The sequence below is a fragment of the Oncorhynchus mykiss genome, chromosome 7 (genome assembly GCF_057628025.1).
Source record: "Oncorhynchus mykiss isolate SJ-2025 chromosome 7, ASM5762802v1, whole genome shotgun sequence".
NCBI classification, from domain to species: domain Eukaryota; kingdom Metazoa; phylum Chordata; class Actinopteri; order Salmoniformes; family Salmonidae; genus Oncorhynchus; species Oncorhynchus mykiss.
In genome coordinates, this window is record NC_143028.1 from 64362889 (window position 1) to 64382109 (window position 19221).

The 19221-nt window shown below is 40.4% G+C and overlaps 1 protein-coding gene across 21 annotated transcripts in view; it reads left to right on the plus strand.

Moving 5' to 3' along the window:
* LOC110529011 (pleckstrin homology domain-containing family A member 6) overlaps nt 1-19221 on the plus strand; it is a 237392-nt gene that overhangs the window by 205883 nt on the left and 12288 nt on the right. For 13 of the 21 annotated variants that reach the window (XM_090241730.1, XM_036983963.2, XM_090241731.1 and 10 more), the window contains 7 exons: nt 2260-2427; nt 3381-3480; nt 12999-13105; nt 13370-13525; nt 15066-15221; nt 17894-18021; nt 18268-18425. In XM_090241730.1, coding sequence (XP_090097856.1) covers nt 2260-2427; nt 3381-3480; nt 12999-13105; nt 13370-13525; nt 15066-15221; nt 17894-18021; nt 18268-18425 — 973 coding nt within the window. Of the gene's footprint in view, nt 1-2259; nt 2428-3380; nt 3481-12998; nt 13106-13369; nt 13526-15065; nt 15222-17893; nt 18022-18267; nt 18426-19221 lie in introns of those variants that run through there. The other 8 variants (XR_016497387.1, XR_016497388.1, XM_090241734.1 and 5 more) reach the window with 2 other exon arrangements.

The following is a 19221-nucleotide window of genomic DNA, read 5'->3' on the forward strand; positions in this document are numbered from 1 at the left end:
AGAAAGATACACTGCTTCTTTATGCAACCGCTTTGTTAGATTTATTTTTAAAGTTGCAGAAATCGCACACTATTCAATATGCTGAGACGGCGCTCAGTTCCAAGCTACATTTCTACGTAATGTTGGAGTCAACAGAAACACAGATTTAAGCATAAATATTCCCTTACCTTCGATGGTCTTCGTTCAGAATGTTCTGGAAGGCTTCATACTTACCCAATACATCGTTTGGTTTCAAGTCTTGCGTCTTTGTATTAGCTACTGCTAATAACATCAGCTGAAATGCACCCAAAACGTCCTCTGGTCGTTGTTTGTGGTGGTCTTGTTTGTAGGTGACCAAATACTTTTTTCCCACCATAATTTGCAAATAAATGCATTAAAAATACTATAATGTGATTTTCTGGATTTTTTTTCTCATTTTGTCTGTCATAGTTGAAGTGTACCTATGATGAAAATTGGTGGCTGACTAAATATGTTTTTGCCCCACTGTACATGTCAGTACATACACACGGGTTGATTGTGGCATGTGGAATGTTGTCCCACTCCTCTTCAATGGCTGTGCGAAGTTGCTGGATATTGGCGGGAACTGCAACATGCTGTCGTACACGTCGATCCAGAGCATCCCAAACATGCTCAGAGGGTGACATGTCTGGTGAGTATGCAGGCCATGGAAGAATTGGGACATTTTCAACTTCCAGGAATTGTTTACAGATCCTTGCAACATGGGTCCGTGTATTATCATGCTGAAGTATGAGGTGATGGCGGCAGATGAATGGCAGGACAATGGGCCTTAGGATCTCGTCTCATGATCTCTGTGCATTAAAATTGCCATCGATAAAATGCAATTGTTTTCATTGCCTGTAGCTTATACCTGCCCATACCATAACCCCACCGCCACCATGGGGCACTCTGTTCACAAAGTTGACATCAGCAAACCAATTGCCCACAAGACGCCATCTGCCCAGTACAGTTTCATCTGTGAAGAGCACACTTCTCCAGCGTGCCAGTGGCCATTGAAGGTGAGCATTTTCCAACTGAAGTCGGTTACGACGCCAAACTGCATTCAGGTCAAGACTCTGGTGAGGACGACGAGCAGATGACCTTCCCTGAGACAGAGAGTTTCTGACAGATTGTGCAAACAGTTTCATCAGCTGTCCGGGTGGCAGGTCTCAGACAATCCCGGAGGTGAAGAAGCCAGATTTGGAGGTTCTGGGCTGGCATGGTTACACGTGGTCTGTGGTTGTGAGACTGGTTGAACGTACTGCCAAATTCTCTAAATGCACTCTAGAGGCAGCATAAGGTAAAGAAATTAAAATGTAATTATCTGGCAACAACATCTGTGGAATTGAGTTGTGTGACAAAACTGCACATTTAGAGTGGCCTTTTATTTTCCCCAGCACAAGGTGCACCTGTGTAATGACCATGCTGTTTAATCAGCTTATTGATATGTCACACCTGTTAGGTGGATGGATTATCTTGGCAAAGGAGAAATGCTCACTAACAGGGATGTAAAGAAATTTGTGCACAACATTTGAGAGAAATAAGCTTTTTGTGCATACTGTAAGGAACATTTCTGGGGTCTTTTATTTCAGCTCATGAAACATGGGACCAATACTTTACATGTTAAACTTAATATTTTTGTTCAGTATAGAAGATATTGAAGCACTTTGGGACTGGGGTTGGATCCTCCTGTTTTAGTATTAAACAGTGCTCTGCCTTCCTCTGGCTCTCAGCCAACTCTGTTATGCATGAAGCTCATAATCACACAATGCTGAAATTTGAATTATAGTGTTCAAGAGCAGAAATGTTCTATTTTGTGAATCTGATAAACCCATGTAACATCTGTGTTGCTTAATGGTTGTAACTGATTACTGTGTCTGTACTCATTCAACTGAAACATATAATGTTGGAAATTGTAGTGGTACTTTCTATCTTGTTTTTCACATTCAGCAGCAGTCAGTGGTCTGTATCAGTACTACTAATCTGATTAGAATTGATCAGTATGTGCATTCATGCTAGCTCTCAGTGCAGGCATCTCGTTGAACGCCTGTGACCCTTCACCCCTGAAGTTCATTGGAGTCGGGGCTACATTCCTCACATCGTTCCATGATCCTCTCTGCTCTGCACTCTGCCTGGCTTTTGTTACTCTTCCTGATGCACAGTGCTCTCTCTTCCTCCTCCTAACATCATCCTCCTCCCTTTCTTTTTTTCTTCCTTCCCTCTCTTCCTCTTATTCTTCCTACCTCCTTCCGGTGGCTGTAGGACATTGGCCCGCCACGGCCACCACTTCCCAAATCCTACTACCCCCTGGAGTCGCTCCCCTCCCTTCCCCCCTCCCTCCCCCCTCTGCCCTTCGACAGCTCCACCTGGCTACACAGCCTGGGCCTGGATGACGGTTACCTTGACGATGAAGAGTCCCGCGGCAGAAAGGTATTTGGAGAAGGGAGGGTGGGAGGGAGTTCCCATCCCTGCCACGCCCCCTGTCACTCACGCAAGCTGGTAAATGTGGTCCATAACCACTGATTCAGGGACATAATCATTTGCATCCCCCTAATGGGTAAAGTAAGGATAGGGGCTGGAGTAAGCTGATATGTGGTAAAGTGCAACTCCCAGTTGATACATGTCCTATAGAAGCCATCCCTGTCGTCCCCATAAACACTTCCGGACCCCTAAACACTTCTGGACCCCTTCTTTCTTCTCTCTCTTTCTCTCTCTCTTTCCCTGCCTCTCTGCCTCCCTGCCTCCATGCCTCCATCACAGCCTATATCTGCTCTCCAACAGCACTTTCACTAGAAGTGATTGTTCTGGCTCTGACTTTTCTTCAATCACTTACTATGGTTGATACCAAAAACTCTTCATTAAATTTGAATTGAATCAGGTGATATGTAATTATTCAATAGGATCTAAAGCAACAATACCAAACAAATAGTACAACCAATTTTAAGTATTTGAAATATTAGCCGTTCTAGTGTACTGGGTGCTTTTGAATGCTAAGACTTAGCTTAGGGCGAGTTACAGGTTCCCCTATGAATGGTAAGGTTGTGAATGGAGGTGTGTGGATCCTTCCACAGCTAGTGGTTCCTTTACCATACTGTCTGTGTGCCAGTCGTTCTAGTGATGTGCTAGTGCTGTGTCTGTCCTGTAGTGTGTAGACCGTATGCTTTGGCTTATGCCGTATCTACATCCCACCATTGAGCTCTGGAACCCGCCATATCTGGCAATAACCCCATCATTGCATTCCACACTAATGCATATTATCTAATGCATTCTGTGTTTGGGTAACTATATGGCCAATAGTTCCGACACTCTCCCGGTACGTAAATATCTTACTGTTGATTGGCTGATGATGTAGCATTAGCTCTTCCTCCTACTCTGTGTTACAGCACAAGTACGGTTATCGACAGGACATGTCACCGGAAGAATGGACTAATAACAACGAAGCTCAGGAGCTGGATCAGGATCGACAGGCCAACATGAATAAAGGTACAGGAAACAAGGGAGCCTGGGTAATGGTGTTCTGGTGTGTCAGTAAGTCTGCAAAGCTGGGTCATTCCTACAATGCATTACCATTTTGACCTCAAAACATTTTAATTTTTACAAATATATACATAAAAAAAGTATTCTTTCAGAAAAACATATTGGTCAAGCTCAGGCACATAAAAAAAAAAATTGGGATGCATTTTCCAATTTGTTAGGTGCATAATCCTAAAAGGGTTGACCTATCAGGGTGGAAATGTTGAACCTAAATTAGCCATAGCTCTGTGAGTGAACAGGCTGAGCAAACATAATGGTAAACACTTAAACAGGATTTTAACTTCTCTATCAAACATATTTTAACATTTGTATATATATATATATATAAAAATAATAATTCCAAATGTAAAAAAATAAATAAAAAAAATAAAATAATATATATATATATATATATATATATATATATATATATATATATATATATATATATATATATTTATCATTTAGCCTAAAAAGGTGGAAATGTATGAGTGGGACATACAGACTAAGAACATTAACAAATAGATAAAAATGTGGGTTTATATTTATTTAGCTTTGCACCATAGGAATTATGACTCTTCCTGAAGGTGGGGTCATTGTAGGAAGGGATTGTTTTCTTAATTAAATGGAGAATTACAACAAACTAAAAGGGTGGAAAATGGTATCAGGGACACACAGAAAATCTTAAATGAAGTAATAATAAATACAATAATCATTAACTTGTTTTTATTATTTTATGGCTTATGTTTATTCTTTATTTTTAAGAGGTAGATCAGCTTAAATATTGCAGAGATTGTGGATTCCATCAATGTAATTGTCTGCATCATTTCCAATCCCCCATATTTTCTTTGTAAATACCAGTAAGAAAGTTGGACAATCCTACTCATTCCAGGGTTTTTCAATATTTGTACTATTTTCTAAATTGTAGAATAATAGTGAAGACATCAACAGTATGAAATAACACATGTGGAATAATGTAGTAACCAAAAAAGTGTTAAACAAATGAAAATATGTTTTATATTTGAGATTCTTCAAAATAGTCACCCTTTGCCTTGATGACAGCTTTGCACACTCTTGGCATTCTCTCAACCAGCTTCATTAGGTAATCCCAGCGCAAACCAGATGGGATGACGTATTGCTGCAGAATGCTGTGGTAGCCATGCTGGTTAAGTGGGCCTTAAATTCTAAATAAATCACAGACAGTGTCACCAGCAAAGCACCTCCATATTATCTATTTGTGCTAACTTTCTATTAAAATGTATTGTAGTGAGGTAATTTCTTTCACGATATGAATATCGAGTATGTCCACCTCACCGTCAGACCATTTTATTTGGTTGTAATCCAGAGAGGTTAGAAAAAGCATCTAGATCATCTATGAGGCTGTGGAGAGATCCAAATTGTGAATTTAAAGAAATCAGCATAAAATGACATCTTTGTTTTTTATGGCGAAAACTAAAGTAGGGTGGTTGGTTGGGGTGGATGGATGGATGGGTGGGCTTATAACATGAACGTTTAGCAAGCCAAAACTGTGTTTGAATCTCATCACGGACAACTTTGGCATTTAGCTAATTAGCAACTTTGCAACTACAGTACTTAATACATTTTATCTAATTTGCAACTACTTAGCATGTAAGCTAACCATTCCCCTAACCCTAACCTTAACTTTTTAACCTAACCTTAAGCCGAGCTAGCAAGTGAGAAGAGCTTGCGCCATTTTTGTTTTGCATAACAACAATGAACGACCAGTCTGCTTGACTGGGAATGATACCAACCGAACAACCAGTCGGCTTGACTGGGAACGATACCAACCGAATGACCAGTCGGCTTGGCAGCTAATAGAAGGCATGAAGACCTCAATTACACCCGTGCCAGTATAGCCTCCAAACCACGGCTTCTTGGGCATTATCACTTAATAATATCATTCATGTTTAATATACTGGTAGGTCCTTATAAACCATTTACTAATCATTAGTTAAGTATTTTTGGGTGGCCTAATGTAAAGTGAGATGTATTTATACTTTATAAATGTTTTGAGTGACCAGTGTAATTTCTTTAAAAAATATGGTCATGCCATTGGTAAACATTTCAGCAGTACCCGATACTCCTTAAGGTCTCAAACAAGCCGAGAATTTATCAATGGTAAAATATTAAGCACACAACACAGGATGTTTAAAAGACTGAAGCGTTAGAAGCATTATTGTTTTTATGTATTTAAGCTTTATTTTATCAGGGAGTCCCATTGAGATCAAGTCCTCGTTTCCAGGGCAGCACTGCAGGAACACAATTGACAAAATGTACAACAAACACAATGTAGTAAAACATAGAGTATTACAAGCAATTTAAGAACAAACACATTCCTCAACACTGCGCCAGCCGGGAGGCTCCATTTGAACTGTTCTGATTGGTCCCAGAAACCGATGGGTTGGGCCAGAACGAGAACATACCAGTGGAGGCTCCTTAGAGGAAGAAGCGGAGGACCATCCTCCTCCATGAATGTCATTAAGAAAAATAGTAAAACATTGAAAAAGTTATTATTTTTTAGATTAAACTATACTAAATATATTCACATGTCACCAAATAATTGGTTAAAACACACTGTTTTGCAATGAAGGTCTACAGTAGCCTCAACACCACTCTTTAGAGTAGCACCATGTTGTAGCCAGAGGACAGCTAGCTTCGTCCTCCTCCTGGTACATTGATTTCAGTACAAAACCTAGCCATCAACAAATGAATTTCTTCAAAAATGAAGGAGAAACAAGAGATAGAAAGAGAGAGTTCGTAATGTTTTCACTTTCAGTTTCACTTACTTAGCTTGCAAATACAGTTTGCTAGTTTAGTTACTCAAACACCCGGCTCAAACAGAGGGATGCTATGTAAGCTAGCTGGCTATGACTAACCAACACAACACTGGAACTCGTCCAAGGGAAGGTAAACTTTTGGTTTTCTGAATTTATTTCCACTTGGGCCCGCCGGTGTAATTGCTTACTAGCTATACACTGTAATGTTACCGCATGATTGTAGCCAATTTACTAAACCCATTAGTTCTGTTAGCTATGTTGACTAGGACATTACTTTAACTAATACGGAGACAACTGTGTGTAGCGGTTTGACATGGTTTGGCTTGGAAAGGTTTTGTCGCCTGGTCACATACAGCTGATGTGTTGTTCATTGAAGTCCACAAAAGAAGGGAAAAGGTGAAATGAGGAGAGTGCATAGAGGTGAGAAGGAATACAATGTGGCTGCTATGAAAGTGAACTGTTTTATGCATAATCAGGGGTGTATTCATTCCATTAAATGGAAACGAAACGGGGGATAAAAATACCTGAATTTGTCCAAGACAAACTCTCGTTTGCAACTGTTGGACTATTGATTAAACCCTAGATAAGCTAGATGCAGGCAAGAGTGTGCAAGGCAGTATTGAATGTGTCACTGTCTGTCCATGTGCCACTGTCTGTCATCTCAAATGTTTATCTCGACCTATATGCACCTACATGTGTAAACTTTAATTCATAGGCTAGGTTGTAGCAACCTCATGATGGGTATAGGGGAATATTTGAGTATCATGTAGTAGCCTAAACCTACTGATGTTACATTAAACTGGGTGAATGGAATATGAATGACAGTCATCCAACAATTCTGTAATAGAAATAAGGCCATGCATGCTCATTCAAACAATTATCCTCCTCACTCATCATAAACGGCAGTGACCACCACAGGAACCCACGTGGTGATATGAAAATGTGTCATTGGTTTTGATACTCTGATACAACACCTCTCATTTTGACGTCACCCCAAACGACTGAATCGATGGCAGTCTCAGACTGAAGTATGTAGCAAACATATATCAGCGTAAGAATTCAGTTCGAAGCATCAGGCAAAAGTTATGTACCACTAGATTTGATGTTATGACACTGGTTAAAGCCTCTCTAGGCTAGATGGAACGCTACCGTCCCATCTGACCAACATCCTGTGAAAGTGCAGGGCGCCAAATTCAAACAACAGAAATCTCATACTTAAAATCCCTCAAGCATACAAGATACACCATTTTAAAGATAAACATCTTGTTAAAATAAGTTGCAACGAGCAAACCCGTATCCGGGAGTGTAATCATAGCCTCAAAAGCATTAACATAACGCAACGGACATAAATACCCCTAGAAACTTTTCCTATTCATGAAAATCGCAAATGAAATTAAATAAATATATTCAAACACAAGCTTAGCCTTTTGTTAACAACACTGTCATCTCAGATTTTCAAAATATGCGTTACAGCCAATGCTAGACAAGCATTTGTGTAAGTTTATCATGGCATAATGCTATGCTAGGCTCTGCTGGCAGCAGGCAACATTTTCCCGAACATAAGAAAAGCAACCAAATTAAATAATTTACCTTTGAAGAACTTTGGATGCTTTCACTCAGGAGACTCCCAGTTAGATAGCAAATGTTCCTTTTTTCCAAAAAGATTATTTTTGTAGGCGAAAAAGCTCCCGTTTCTTCACCATGCTTGGCTGAGAAATCGATCGAAAAATGCTACAACTATAACGCCAAACTTTTTTCAAAATTAGCTACATAATATCTACAGAAACACGGCAAACGTTGTTTAGGATCCATCCTCAAGGAGTTTTTAACAAATATATTCGATAATATATCCGTCGAGGCAGTTGGTTTCTCATAAGAAGCGGTTGGAAAAATGGCTACCTCAGTATTTTACGCAAGGTTTTCTGTGGGAGACACCATGTGACCACATGCCATATATGGTCCCTTACAGCCATTCTTCAAGGGAAATGCCTAAAAAGACGTCACAATGCTGTAGACACCTTGGGGAAAACGTGGAAAACGTAAGCTCATTCGTAGCTCATTCACAGACATATAAGGAGTCATTGACATGAGGCGGTTTCAAAAAATGGGCACTTCCTAGTTGTATTTTTATCTGGGTTTCACCTGTAACATCAGTTCTGTGGCACTCACAGACAATATCTTTGCAGTTTTGGAAACGTCAGAGTGTCTTCTTTCCAAAGCTGTCAATATGCATAGTCGAGCATATTTTCGTGACAAATTATCTTGTTTAAAACTGGAAGGTTTTTCATCCAAAAATTAAAATAGCGCCCCCTAAATCCAACTGGTTAATCCAACCACAGTGTCCAATTTCAAAAAGGCTTTACTTACTTAAGCATACATTGCGATTATCTGAGGACAGCCCCTAGTCACAAAAAAACATACAGTCATTTTCCAGCCGAAGAGAGGAGTCACAAAAAGCAGAAATAGAGATAAAATTAATCACTAACCTTTGATGATCTTCATCAGATGGCACTCATAGGACTTCATGTTACACAATACATGTATGTTTTGTTCGATAAAGTTCATATTTATATCCAAATATCTCAGTTTACATTGGTGAGTTATGTTCAGTAATGTTTTGCCTCCAAAACATCCGGTGATTTTGCAGAGAGCCACATCAATTTACAGAAATACTCATCATAAATGTTGATGAAAGATACAAAGGTTTTACATAAAATTAAAGATAAACTTCTCCTTAATAATGCAACCGCTGTGTCAGATTTCAAAAAAGCTTTACGGCAAAAGCACACCATGTGATTATCTGAGTACAACGCTCAGTCACCAAAACAAGCCATACAGATACCCGCTATGTTGTGGAGTCAACAAAAGTCAGAAATAGCGTTATAAATATTCACTTACCTTTGATGATCTTCATTGGAATGCACTCCCAGGAATCCCAGTTCCACAGTCAATGTTTGTTTTGTTTGATAAAGTTAATCTTTATGTCCAAATACCTCCTTTTTGTTTGCATGTTTAGTTCACCAATCCAAATGCACAGGGCGCGGGCACTAAGTCCAGACGACAAGTTAAAAAAGTTCCATTAGAGTTCATTCTAAAGACTGTTGACATCTAGTGGAAGCCTTGGGAAGTGCAATCTGACCTCATTTACACTGTATATTGGATAGGCAATCACTTGAAAAACTACAAACCTTCCTGGTTGAATTTTTCTCATGTTTTTGCCTGCCAAATGAGTTCTGTTATACTCACAGACATCATTCAGACAACAGTTTTAGAAACTTCACAGTGTTTTTTATCCAAATATATTAGCTATTAGCATATATTAGCTTCTGGGCCTGAGTAGCAGGCAGTTTACTCTGGGCACACTTTTCATCCGGACGTGATAAATACTGCCCCTTATCCCTAAGAAGTTTTAAGAATGGGAGGGTCCAAGATGTGCCGCTCAGCCCATCAACCCACCACAAGAGTGACCAGTAGGTCAGCCAGACTGCACTGCCAGGCTGAGCCGCCGGCACACCTCGACCCTCAACAATATAGTAAATACTTTAACTCTCTGCCCAAAACAATTTCCTTCCAATCTCTTTTTTTTTCAAATTTGCCAAGGGAAGGGTTTGGAAACAAAGGTAAAAAAAACAAAACAAAAATACATACACCTATACATATACAGGTAATTGCCAAAATAATAGAAACACTTAAGTGAATGATGGGTAGAAAGGATATTGAAAGCAGGTGTTGTTCCTAAGTTAATTAATTAATTAACATAATGTATACAAATGCTGGGCAGGCCATTATTTTGGATACCATGGTTATGTCCCCATAGGATGACAATGCCCAGCATTTGTATACATTATGTTAATTAATGAATTAACTCAGGAACAACACCTGGGCACGAGTTGTCACAGAATGGTTTGATGAGCATGAAAACAGTGTTAACCATATGCCATGGCAGTCTCAGTCACCAGATCTCATCCAAATTGAACACTTAGAGATTCTGGAGTGGCGCCTGAGACAGCGTTTTCCACCACCATCAACAAAACACCAAATTATGGAATTTATTGTGGAAGGGTGGTGTCGCATCACTCGGATAGAGTTCCAGACACTTGTAGAATCTATGTCAAGGCGCATTGAAGCTGTTCTGGCTTGTGGTGGCCCAACGCCCTACACGTTATGTTGGTGTTTCCTTTATTTTGGCAATTACATTTACATACATATACATACAGAAACAGCACAGCCTCCATATAATTCATGTCATCATAATAATGTAGAGCTCTCTTCGTTTTATTTACTTGCACAGAATATGAAGAGGTATCTCCCCTGACGTGGTCATGTTTTCAATACAGACTCTGTCTCACTGTATTTAGTACAATGCCTCTATACATAACTTTACATTTCTGTCATCTATCGTGACATTGTGGGAGGATAACCAACCTTCCAATTAATGACAATGTATTTCTTAGCCACTAAAAATGCTAGGTTACACAGTTTCTCCTGATAACAGTCTCCAGTATCAACATTTAAAAGCAAACAAAAACAGAGAGAATATTCATTTGTAGACATGCTGAGATTAAAGAACATACTCTTTGCCAGAATTCAGACAGCTTTTCACAAGACACATGACCTTTTAAATGCTTCCAGTGCTTCAGTCTTTTAATCTTTTAACTTTTAATGTTTGTTTACACTTTGTTTGGCAGAACTTTAACTGGCCCATTAAAGGTAGTAACTCTTTAAACGTAATGGGATAATTCAGCGAACTGTAATGGGATAGTTCAGCGAAATATTAAACGTAATGGGATAGTGCAGATGTTTGTTTCCATTCCTCTCAAGCACTTTATGAGTGCTCTAATGAGTGACTGCAATCCACACTTTGGTTTTGGTGGAAAAGTCTGCCAACAAATGCTAATGTTACAATTTTCAGATTTTTTAAAATACTTTACACAGCATCAAAGTGTTTACTGTTTTGGATAAAAAAAATGTCAATATATTTTTCCAAACATCCTCTGTATTGTGTGATATGTTCTAGGGGCCATTTTGAGACCTTAAGGAGCATCATGTACTGCTGGAATGCCTACCAATGGCATTTCCATCTTTTTGTGAGAAATAACACTGCTCACTCAAAACATTTAAAAAAAAGTATTTATAAAGTATAAATAGACCAAAAATATTGAACTAATGATTAGTAAATGAGGACTCATATTGAACATCTTATGAATAATTATGAAATACTTTCAAAGTTGTTTATAAATGTCTGAAGACCTAGCTCACTAACCCTACAGTTGTGAGAGTAATGATTCATAAATGATGAATAAACTATGTAATAATCTATTATAAATGCTTTATTACAAGGGAGTATTGTGGGGGTATTATTACAAGGGAGTGTTATGGGGGTATTATTACAAGGGAGTGTTATGGGGGTATTATTACAAGGGAGTGTTATGGGGGTATTATTACAAGGGAGTGTTATGGGGGTATTATTACAAGGGAGTATTGTGGGGGTATTATTACAAGGGAGTGTTATGGGGTATTATTACAAGGGAGTGTTATGGGGGTATTATTACAAGGGGGTATTATGGGGGTATTATTACAAAGGAGTGTTAAGGGGGTATTATTACAAGGGAGTGTTAAGGGTGTATTATTACAAAGGGGTATTATGGGGGTATTATTACAAGGGAGTGTTATGGGGGTATTATTACAAGGGAGTGTTATGGGGGTATTATTACAAGGGAGTGTTATGGGGGTATTATTACAAAGGGGTATTATGGGGGTATTATTACAAGGGAGTGTTATGGGGGTATTATTACAAGGGAGTGTTATGGGGTATTATTACAAGGGAGTATTGTGGGGGTATTATTACAAGGGAGTGTTATGGGGGTATTATTACAAAGGAGTGTTAAGGGGGTATTATTACAAGGGAGTGTTAAGGGTGTATTATTACAAAGGGGTATTATGGGGGTATTATTACAAGGGAGTGTTATGGGGGTATTATTACAAGGGAGTGTTATGGCGGTATTATTACAAGGGAGTGTTATGGGGGTATTATTACAAAGGGGTATTATGGGGGTATTATTACAAGGGAGTGTTATGGGGGTATTATTACAAGGGAGTGTTATGGGGTATTATTACAAGGGGGTATTATGGGGGTATTATTACAAGGGAGTGTTATGGGGGTATTATTACAAGGGGGTATTATGGGGGTATTATTACAAAGGAGTGTTATGGGGTATTATTACAAGGGAGTGTTATGGGGTATTATTACAAGGGAGTGTTATGGGGGTATTATTACAAGGGGGTATTATGGGGTTATTATTACAAGGGGGTATTATGCAAACTTTTTCTGATCTAATCCCAAACTGTTAGATAACAGACTCATTGGAACGAAATCCTGTTTATATTCAGAAATGAAAGAACATCATCATCTAAAATATCAGAGTATTTACTGTATATACAAATATAATTAGATTACTAGTCCTCAGAACTAGGTGTACCTTATTAAAGTCAATTGTTTACATAATAATAGATTGGATTATGTAACCCCAATGACTGATCCTCTGTGTCTGCGTCCCAAACGGCACCCTATTGCCTACATAGTGCTCTATGGGCCCTGATCAAAAGTAGTGCACTATATAGGAATGTGGTGCCATTTGGGACACAACCTGTGTCATCCTCTGACATGCTGTTTGTCTCTCTCCTGTCCAGTGGGGATCGTTCCTCCCAGGACTAAGTCTCCCCTGGAGGACCAGGGCCAATCCTACGACCATGGAATCTCCCAACGCAACTGCAAGGTGCCTAATGGAATCTCCAGGGTAGGCAGCATGCCAGAGAGGGCTTTATGGAGCTCAGGAAACTCACAAACTATATGCATTATATTATATGATACATACACATTATGTTTTGTAACTACACTGTATTAGAATAGTGTTACTCATTGATGTTGCCTTTATGTTGTGGTGGTGGGCCTATGTCAGGTATATTGAATGGTGCTGTCAAATTTATATTTTATAGAGCAATACATTTGATGCTTCATCATATGATGGACAAGTTATTCCCATGTCATTCCCCTCTCCCAGGAGCGTCCGAAGAGTGCGGTGTTTCCGGCGGAGGTGAAGTCCAAGATGAGCGTTGAGGAGCAAAACAAGCGTATCCGTAGGAACCAGAGCAGCTCCGTCAGGGACAAGAGACGCAGCCTGAACCTGGGTAGCCAGGCTGGTACCAATTACAGAGTGGTAGGCTCTCTCTTCTATTTACATGTACAGTACCTGTCAAAACTTTGGACACATCTACTCCTTCAAGGGTTTTCTTTATTTTTACTATTTTCTACATTGTAGAATAATAGTGAAGACATCAAAACTATGAAATAACACATATGGAATCATGTAGTAACCAAAAAAGTGTTAAACAAACATTTTGAGATTCTTCAAAGTAGCCAGTCTTGCCAGCCTTTGCCTTGATGACAGCTTTGCACACTCTTGGCATTCTCTCAACTAGCTTCACCTGGAATGCTTTTCCAACAGTCTTGAAGGAGTTCCCACATATGGTGAGCACTTGTTGTCTGCTTTTCCTTCACTCTGCAGTCCAACTCATCCCAAACCATCTCAATTGGTTTGAGTTCGGATAATTGTGGAGGTCAGGTCATCTGATGCTGCACTCCATCAATCTCTTTCTTGGTCACGTAGCCCTTACAAATCAAATCAAATCAAATGTGTCACACATCAGCAGATGTTAATGCGAGTGTAGCGAAACGCTTGTACTTCGAGTTCTGAAAGTGCAGTAATATCTAACAAGTACTCTAACAATTCTCCAACAACTACCTAATATGTACATGTAAGTATATGGATGACCGATGGCTGAGCGGCATCCTGGAGGTGTATTTTGGATCGTTGTCCTGTTGAATAACAAATGATAGTCCCACTAAGTGCAAACCAGATGGGATTGTGTATCGCTCCAGAATGCTATGGGAGCCATGCTGGTGAAGTGTGCCGTGAATTCTAAATAAATCACGGACAGTGTCACCAGCAAAGCACCATCACACCTCCTCCTAAATGCTTTACGGTGCCACCCACGCGTGGAGATCATCCGTTCACCTACTCTGCGTCTCACAAGACACGGCGGTTGGAAACAAAAATCTCAAATTTGTACTCATCAGACTAAAGGTCAGATTTCCACCGGTCTAATGTCCACCGGTCTAATTGATCGTGTTTCTTGACCTTTTGCAAGTCTCTTATTATTATTGGCATCCTTTAGTAGTGGTTTCTTTGCAGCAAATCGACCATGAAGGCCTGATTCACCCAGTCTCCTCTGAACAGTTGCTTTGAGATGTGTCTGTTACTTGAACTATGTGAAGCATTTATTTGGGCTGCAATTTCTGAGGCTGGTAACTAATGAATTTATCCTCTGTTAATTGAAATGCATTCCTAGGTCACTACCTCATGAAGCTGGTTGAGAAAATGCCAAGAGTGTGAAAAACTGTCATCAAGGCAAAGGGTGGCTACTTTGAAGAATCTAGTATACAATGTAGAAAATATTGAAAATAAAGAAAAACCCTTGAATGAGTACATGTCCAAACTTTTGACTGGTACAGTACATGTACCTCTATGAGCTAGACACCAGGAATATGTACTGTATGTTGAAATGTATTACAAAGGAAGATCCAGTATATTGCTCTGGCCTCTTGTCTATCTTTCCGGGCCATGTTGATTGGCTGAGCCCTTGGCTCGGCCTCTTAGTCTCTTTCCTGATTGGTTATCTCTGTGTGTGGGTGTCCAGGTGAGGCGGAGGCTGACAACCCATGAGGTGGACATCAATGACCTGGAGGCTGCAGTACGGGGCGAGGGGGTACAAGAGTCACCCCGGGAGGAGATTGCTCGCCTCAGACGGATACAGATGGAACCTGACCAGTACAACCTGGACATCAGCAAAGAGGTTAGACACACTCTGACCAACAACCACACTATGTGTTACAATCATTATGTGACTATGATCCAAGTGTGATGTGATATAGTTGTGCTCAGTAACACTTCATTCTGTGGAGCTCTTTCAGCTGGTATTTGTCTGGTATAAAACAAATGCAGTGATAATTAACAATTTAGAAGATGTTTTTGTGGGTGTAGTGATATCTATAACAGTGTAGTAATATCTAACAATTCACAAGAACAAACACAAATCTAAAAGTAAAATAATGAAATGAATAAATAAATAAATATTAGGATGAGCAATGTCGGAGTGGCATTGACTAAAATACAGTAGAATAGAATACAGTATGTACATATGAAATTAATAAGCGGTATGTAAACGTTATTCATTCTTAAGGATTAGTGTTCCGTCAATGGGATAGTTGTAAATCATGCAGCTATCAAGATAGCAGCTATCAAGATGCAGCTATCAAGATGCAGCTATCAAGATGCAGCTATCAAGATAGCATATTTTAGAATAACAACAAATGTTGGTGCATAAAAGTGTCTTATATCGGCTGAAAGCTTAAATTCTTGTTAATATATCTACACTGTCCTATTTACAGTAACTATTACTGCAACAAATGCCATACTATTGTTTGAGGAGAGCTCCCAACAACAAAACACCTTTTTCAACCCAATAGGTTTGATAAATTCACCTTTGGAGGTGAAATTTATACTTACATTCTGAAATCATGCCCTAATTTATCATCCAAAGGGTCCCAGAGATAACATGAAGTATCGTTTGTTAGATAAAATTATTTTTCATATCCTAAAAAGGTCCATATATCGCGGGTGATCGATTTTGTGTTTCCACTTGTTCAATTTGCAAACAAAGGAATCTGTGAAAATCTCACCCTAATCGTTGTTTGAACGAGTCAAATCACGTTTGTATGTATTCCTCCGATATCCTAGATGGTAACAAGACTTCACTATATATATCATTAGGGGTGTAGTATATCCTATGGACACCATATTTGGTCAGAGAGCGACGCCTTCATGGCACGCCGATGACGCGGGCGGCCATCACTTGAAGGACTGTATCTTTGTCAAATAAGCACCAATCGGGGTCAAGCTAGATAGCCAATGAGCTGGGCTTTACGGGAGTATCCAGAAACCCTGTCTCGGTCGCAAAATGTAGGCGCTAACCATTTCTTTTTTGAATTTTACCCCGTTTTCTCCCCAATTTCGTGGTATCCAATTGTTTTAGTAGCTATTATCTTGTCTCATCGCTACAACTCCCGTACTGGCTCGGGAGAGACGAGTTTACTTTCAAATGGTACCAAGGATATGCATTTCCTTGTTTAAGGGCCTGAGCTACAGGCAGTTAGATTTGGGTATGTCTTTTAGGCGAAAATTGAAAAAGATTGGGCTATTATTAAAGTGACCAGTGATTCCATGTCTATGTACATAGGGCAGCAGCCTCTAAGGTGCAGGGTTTATTAACCGTGTGGTCACTGGCTAGTGATGGCTATTTAACTGTCTGATGGCCTTGAGATATAAGCTGTTTTTCAGTCTTTCTGTCCCAGCTTTGATGCACCTGTACTGAACTCGCCATCTGGATGATGGCGGGGTGAACAGACTGTGGCTCGGGTGGTTGATGTCCTTTATCTTTTTAGCCTTCCTATGACATCGTGCTGTAGGTGTCCTGGAGGGCAGGCAGTATGCCCCCGGTGATGCGTTGGGCAGACCGCATTACCCTCTGGAGAGCCCTGCGGTTGTGGGTGGTGCAGTTGCCGTACCAGGCGGTGATTCACCACACTGTGTTGGTGGACCATTTCAGATCGTCAGTTATGTGGAAGCCGAGGAACTTGAAGCTTTCCACCTTATCCGCCGTGGTCTTGTCAATGTGGATAGGGTCGTGCTCCCTCTGCTTTTTTTCTGCTTCTTTGTTTTGTTTGGCGTTGAGGGAGAGGTTATTTTCCTGGCACCACTCCGTCAGGTCCCTCACCTGTTAGTACACACTAAGTGGTAATGAAGATGTAGAGGAGGCGGCTCATTAGAATCTTTTGGGGCATGGTTTGATCACAGCTCTTTTTGTGCAGCCGTGAGTTAGTCATTCCAGTTGATTTCATCTGTTATATGTTAAATATGATAATTGTTAGTGATGGTGTTTTGTGAAAGACTCATGTATGGCTTGTGTCAATTGAAAGTGATGTGTAAATCAGTGGTTCTCAATTCTCTCCTCAGGGACCCCCAGTCGTTTCAGATCTAGCACACCTGTTTCAAACTCACAATAATTAAACCTATGGAATTGTAACAATATAATATTGCTAACCAGAAAAAGTAACCCAGTATTGTTCTTCAAATGGTTATTTCCAGAACATTGAAATGGTTCTATACAGTACCAAAAAGGGTTGTTTTTTTTGTGCTATATAGAGCCTTTTTGTTTATATTTTTTATTGAATCATAGGAGTGGTTCTTTATTGCACCATAAACGGTTCTGCTATTATTACGAGCTAAATTATCCTTATTTGGCCCTATATAGAAAAGTTTGTTTTTAGTGTGTGCTGGCTTCAAACAATTTCCCACAATTGGTCACTACTTGTTTACGTAATGTTTTTTCTAATTGCAAACCAAGTAAATAGTGGGCCATAAAATAAAAGATGATCAAACCTCATCTGTAACTCGTTGTGTCCTCAGCTGTGTACTCCAGACAAGGGTCTGATTCCGGAGCGTTACCTGGACGTGGACACTCCTCTCAGCCCAGAGGAGCAAAAGGAGAAACAGAAGAAAGTAGAGAGGATCAAGACGCTCATTGCCAAATCAAAGTATGTACAGACACTACTGAACTACTATCTAACACAGCTCTCACACAGTACAGCAGTGTATTTAGCCAAAGTTTGGCTAAACGTTCTCCCATCTACTGATTATCTGATTCATATCTGAATGATGGGATGCCACATATTCTGTATAAAAAGGTATAATTTAATCTCCTTTCTCTTGCGCTCTACTTCTTTTCTTTGTCACTCTCTCGCCCTCCTCTCCCCCTCCCCTCTGCCCATCACTCCCTCCAGTCTCCAGAACGTGGTTCCCCTATTGGATGGTCCTACTGAGGGGGTTGGTTCCCACCACCAGGGTAACCCAGAGCAGCAGCTCCAGGACCAGGAGAAGAGGATTGAGATCTCCTGTGCCCTGGCCACCGAGGCCTCACGACGCTCCCGTCTGCTCTCCGGTGAGGACGCCACCACAGCCTGCCGCCCCACCGCCACCACACCGACCACCTTGTCGCTACGGTTATCCCCCTCACGGTTATTGTTGCCCACCCCGGGCCCGTCGCCCCCCTGTCATTGAGAGGACCCCCCAGCGACGAGTGGTGATGTGTTACTGCAACACCCCCCACCGCCATCCAAAACCCCTTCTCTCTCTGCCACTATGATACACATGTCCACCACCAACCACACGTGTTCAAACCTTCTCCAGCTGTTTGCATCACACTCAACATCCCTAACTGCTGTGATGTGATTAGATTGGAGGTTAACCTAGTCGAACTGCCTTGTTATAAAAATACATCTGGGGATAAAATATACAACGAGGGCCATTTCCATCAACTTTAAAATCCCAATGTAACTCAATGTAACTCCTAGTTAAACCTCATTGTCTGTCTGCAAACGACTCCACTATCCAACACTTATGAAAGTGTTGCCATGTTGGCACCAGATGTTCCAGGGTGATAATCTTCCATTGAGAAATGCAAGTTAGAATGGAATGTTATGGAACGTCTGGCGCTAGCAGGGAAGATAGTTCACCAAACTCTTATCTCTGGCTCTGCCTGTTTCACAGTCTGTCTCACTACCCCCACTTTCCACTCTCCACAATATTCACTGTATGTCTCACTACCCCCACTCTCCACAATATTCACTGTCTGTCTCACTACACCCACTCTCCACTCTCCACAATATTCACTGTCTGTCTCACTACCCCCACTCTCCACTCTCCACAATATTCACTGCATGTCTCACTACCCCCAC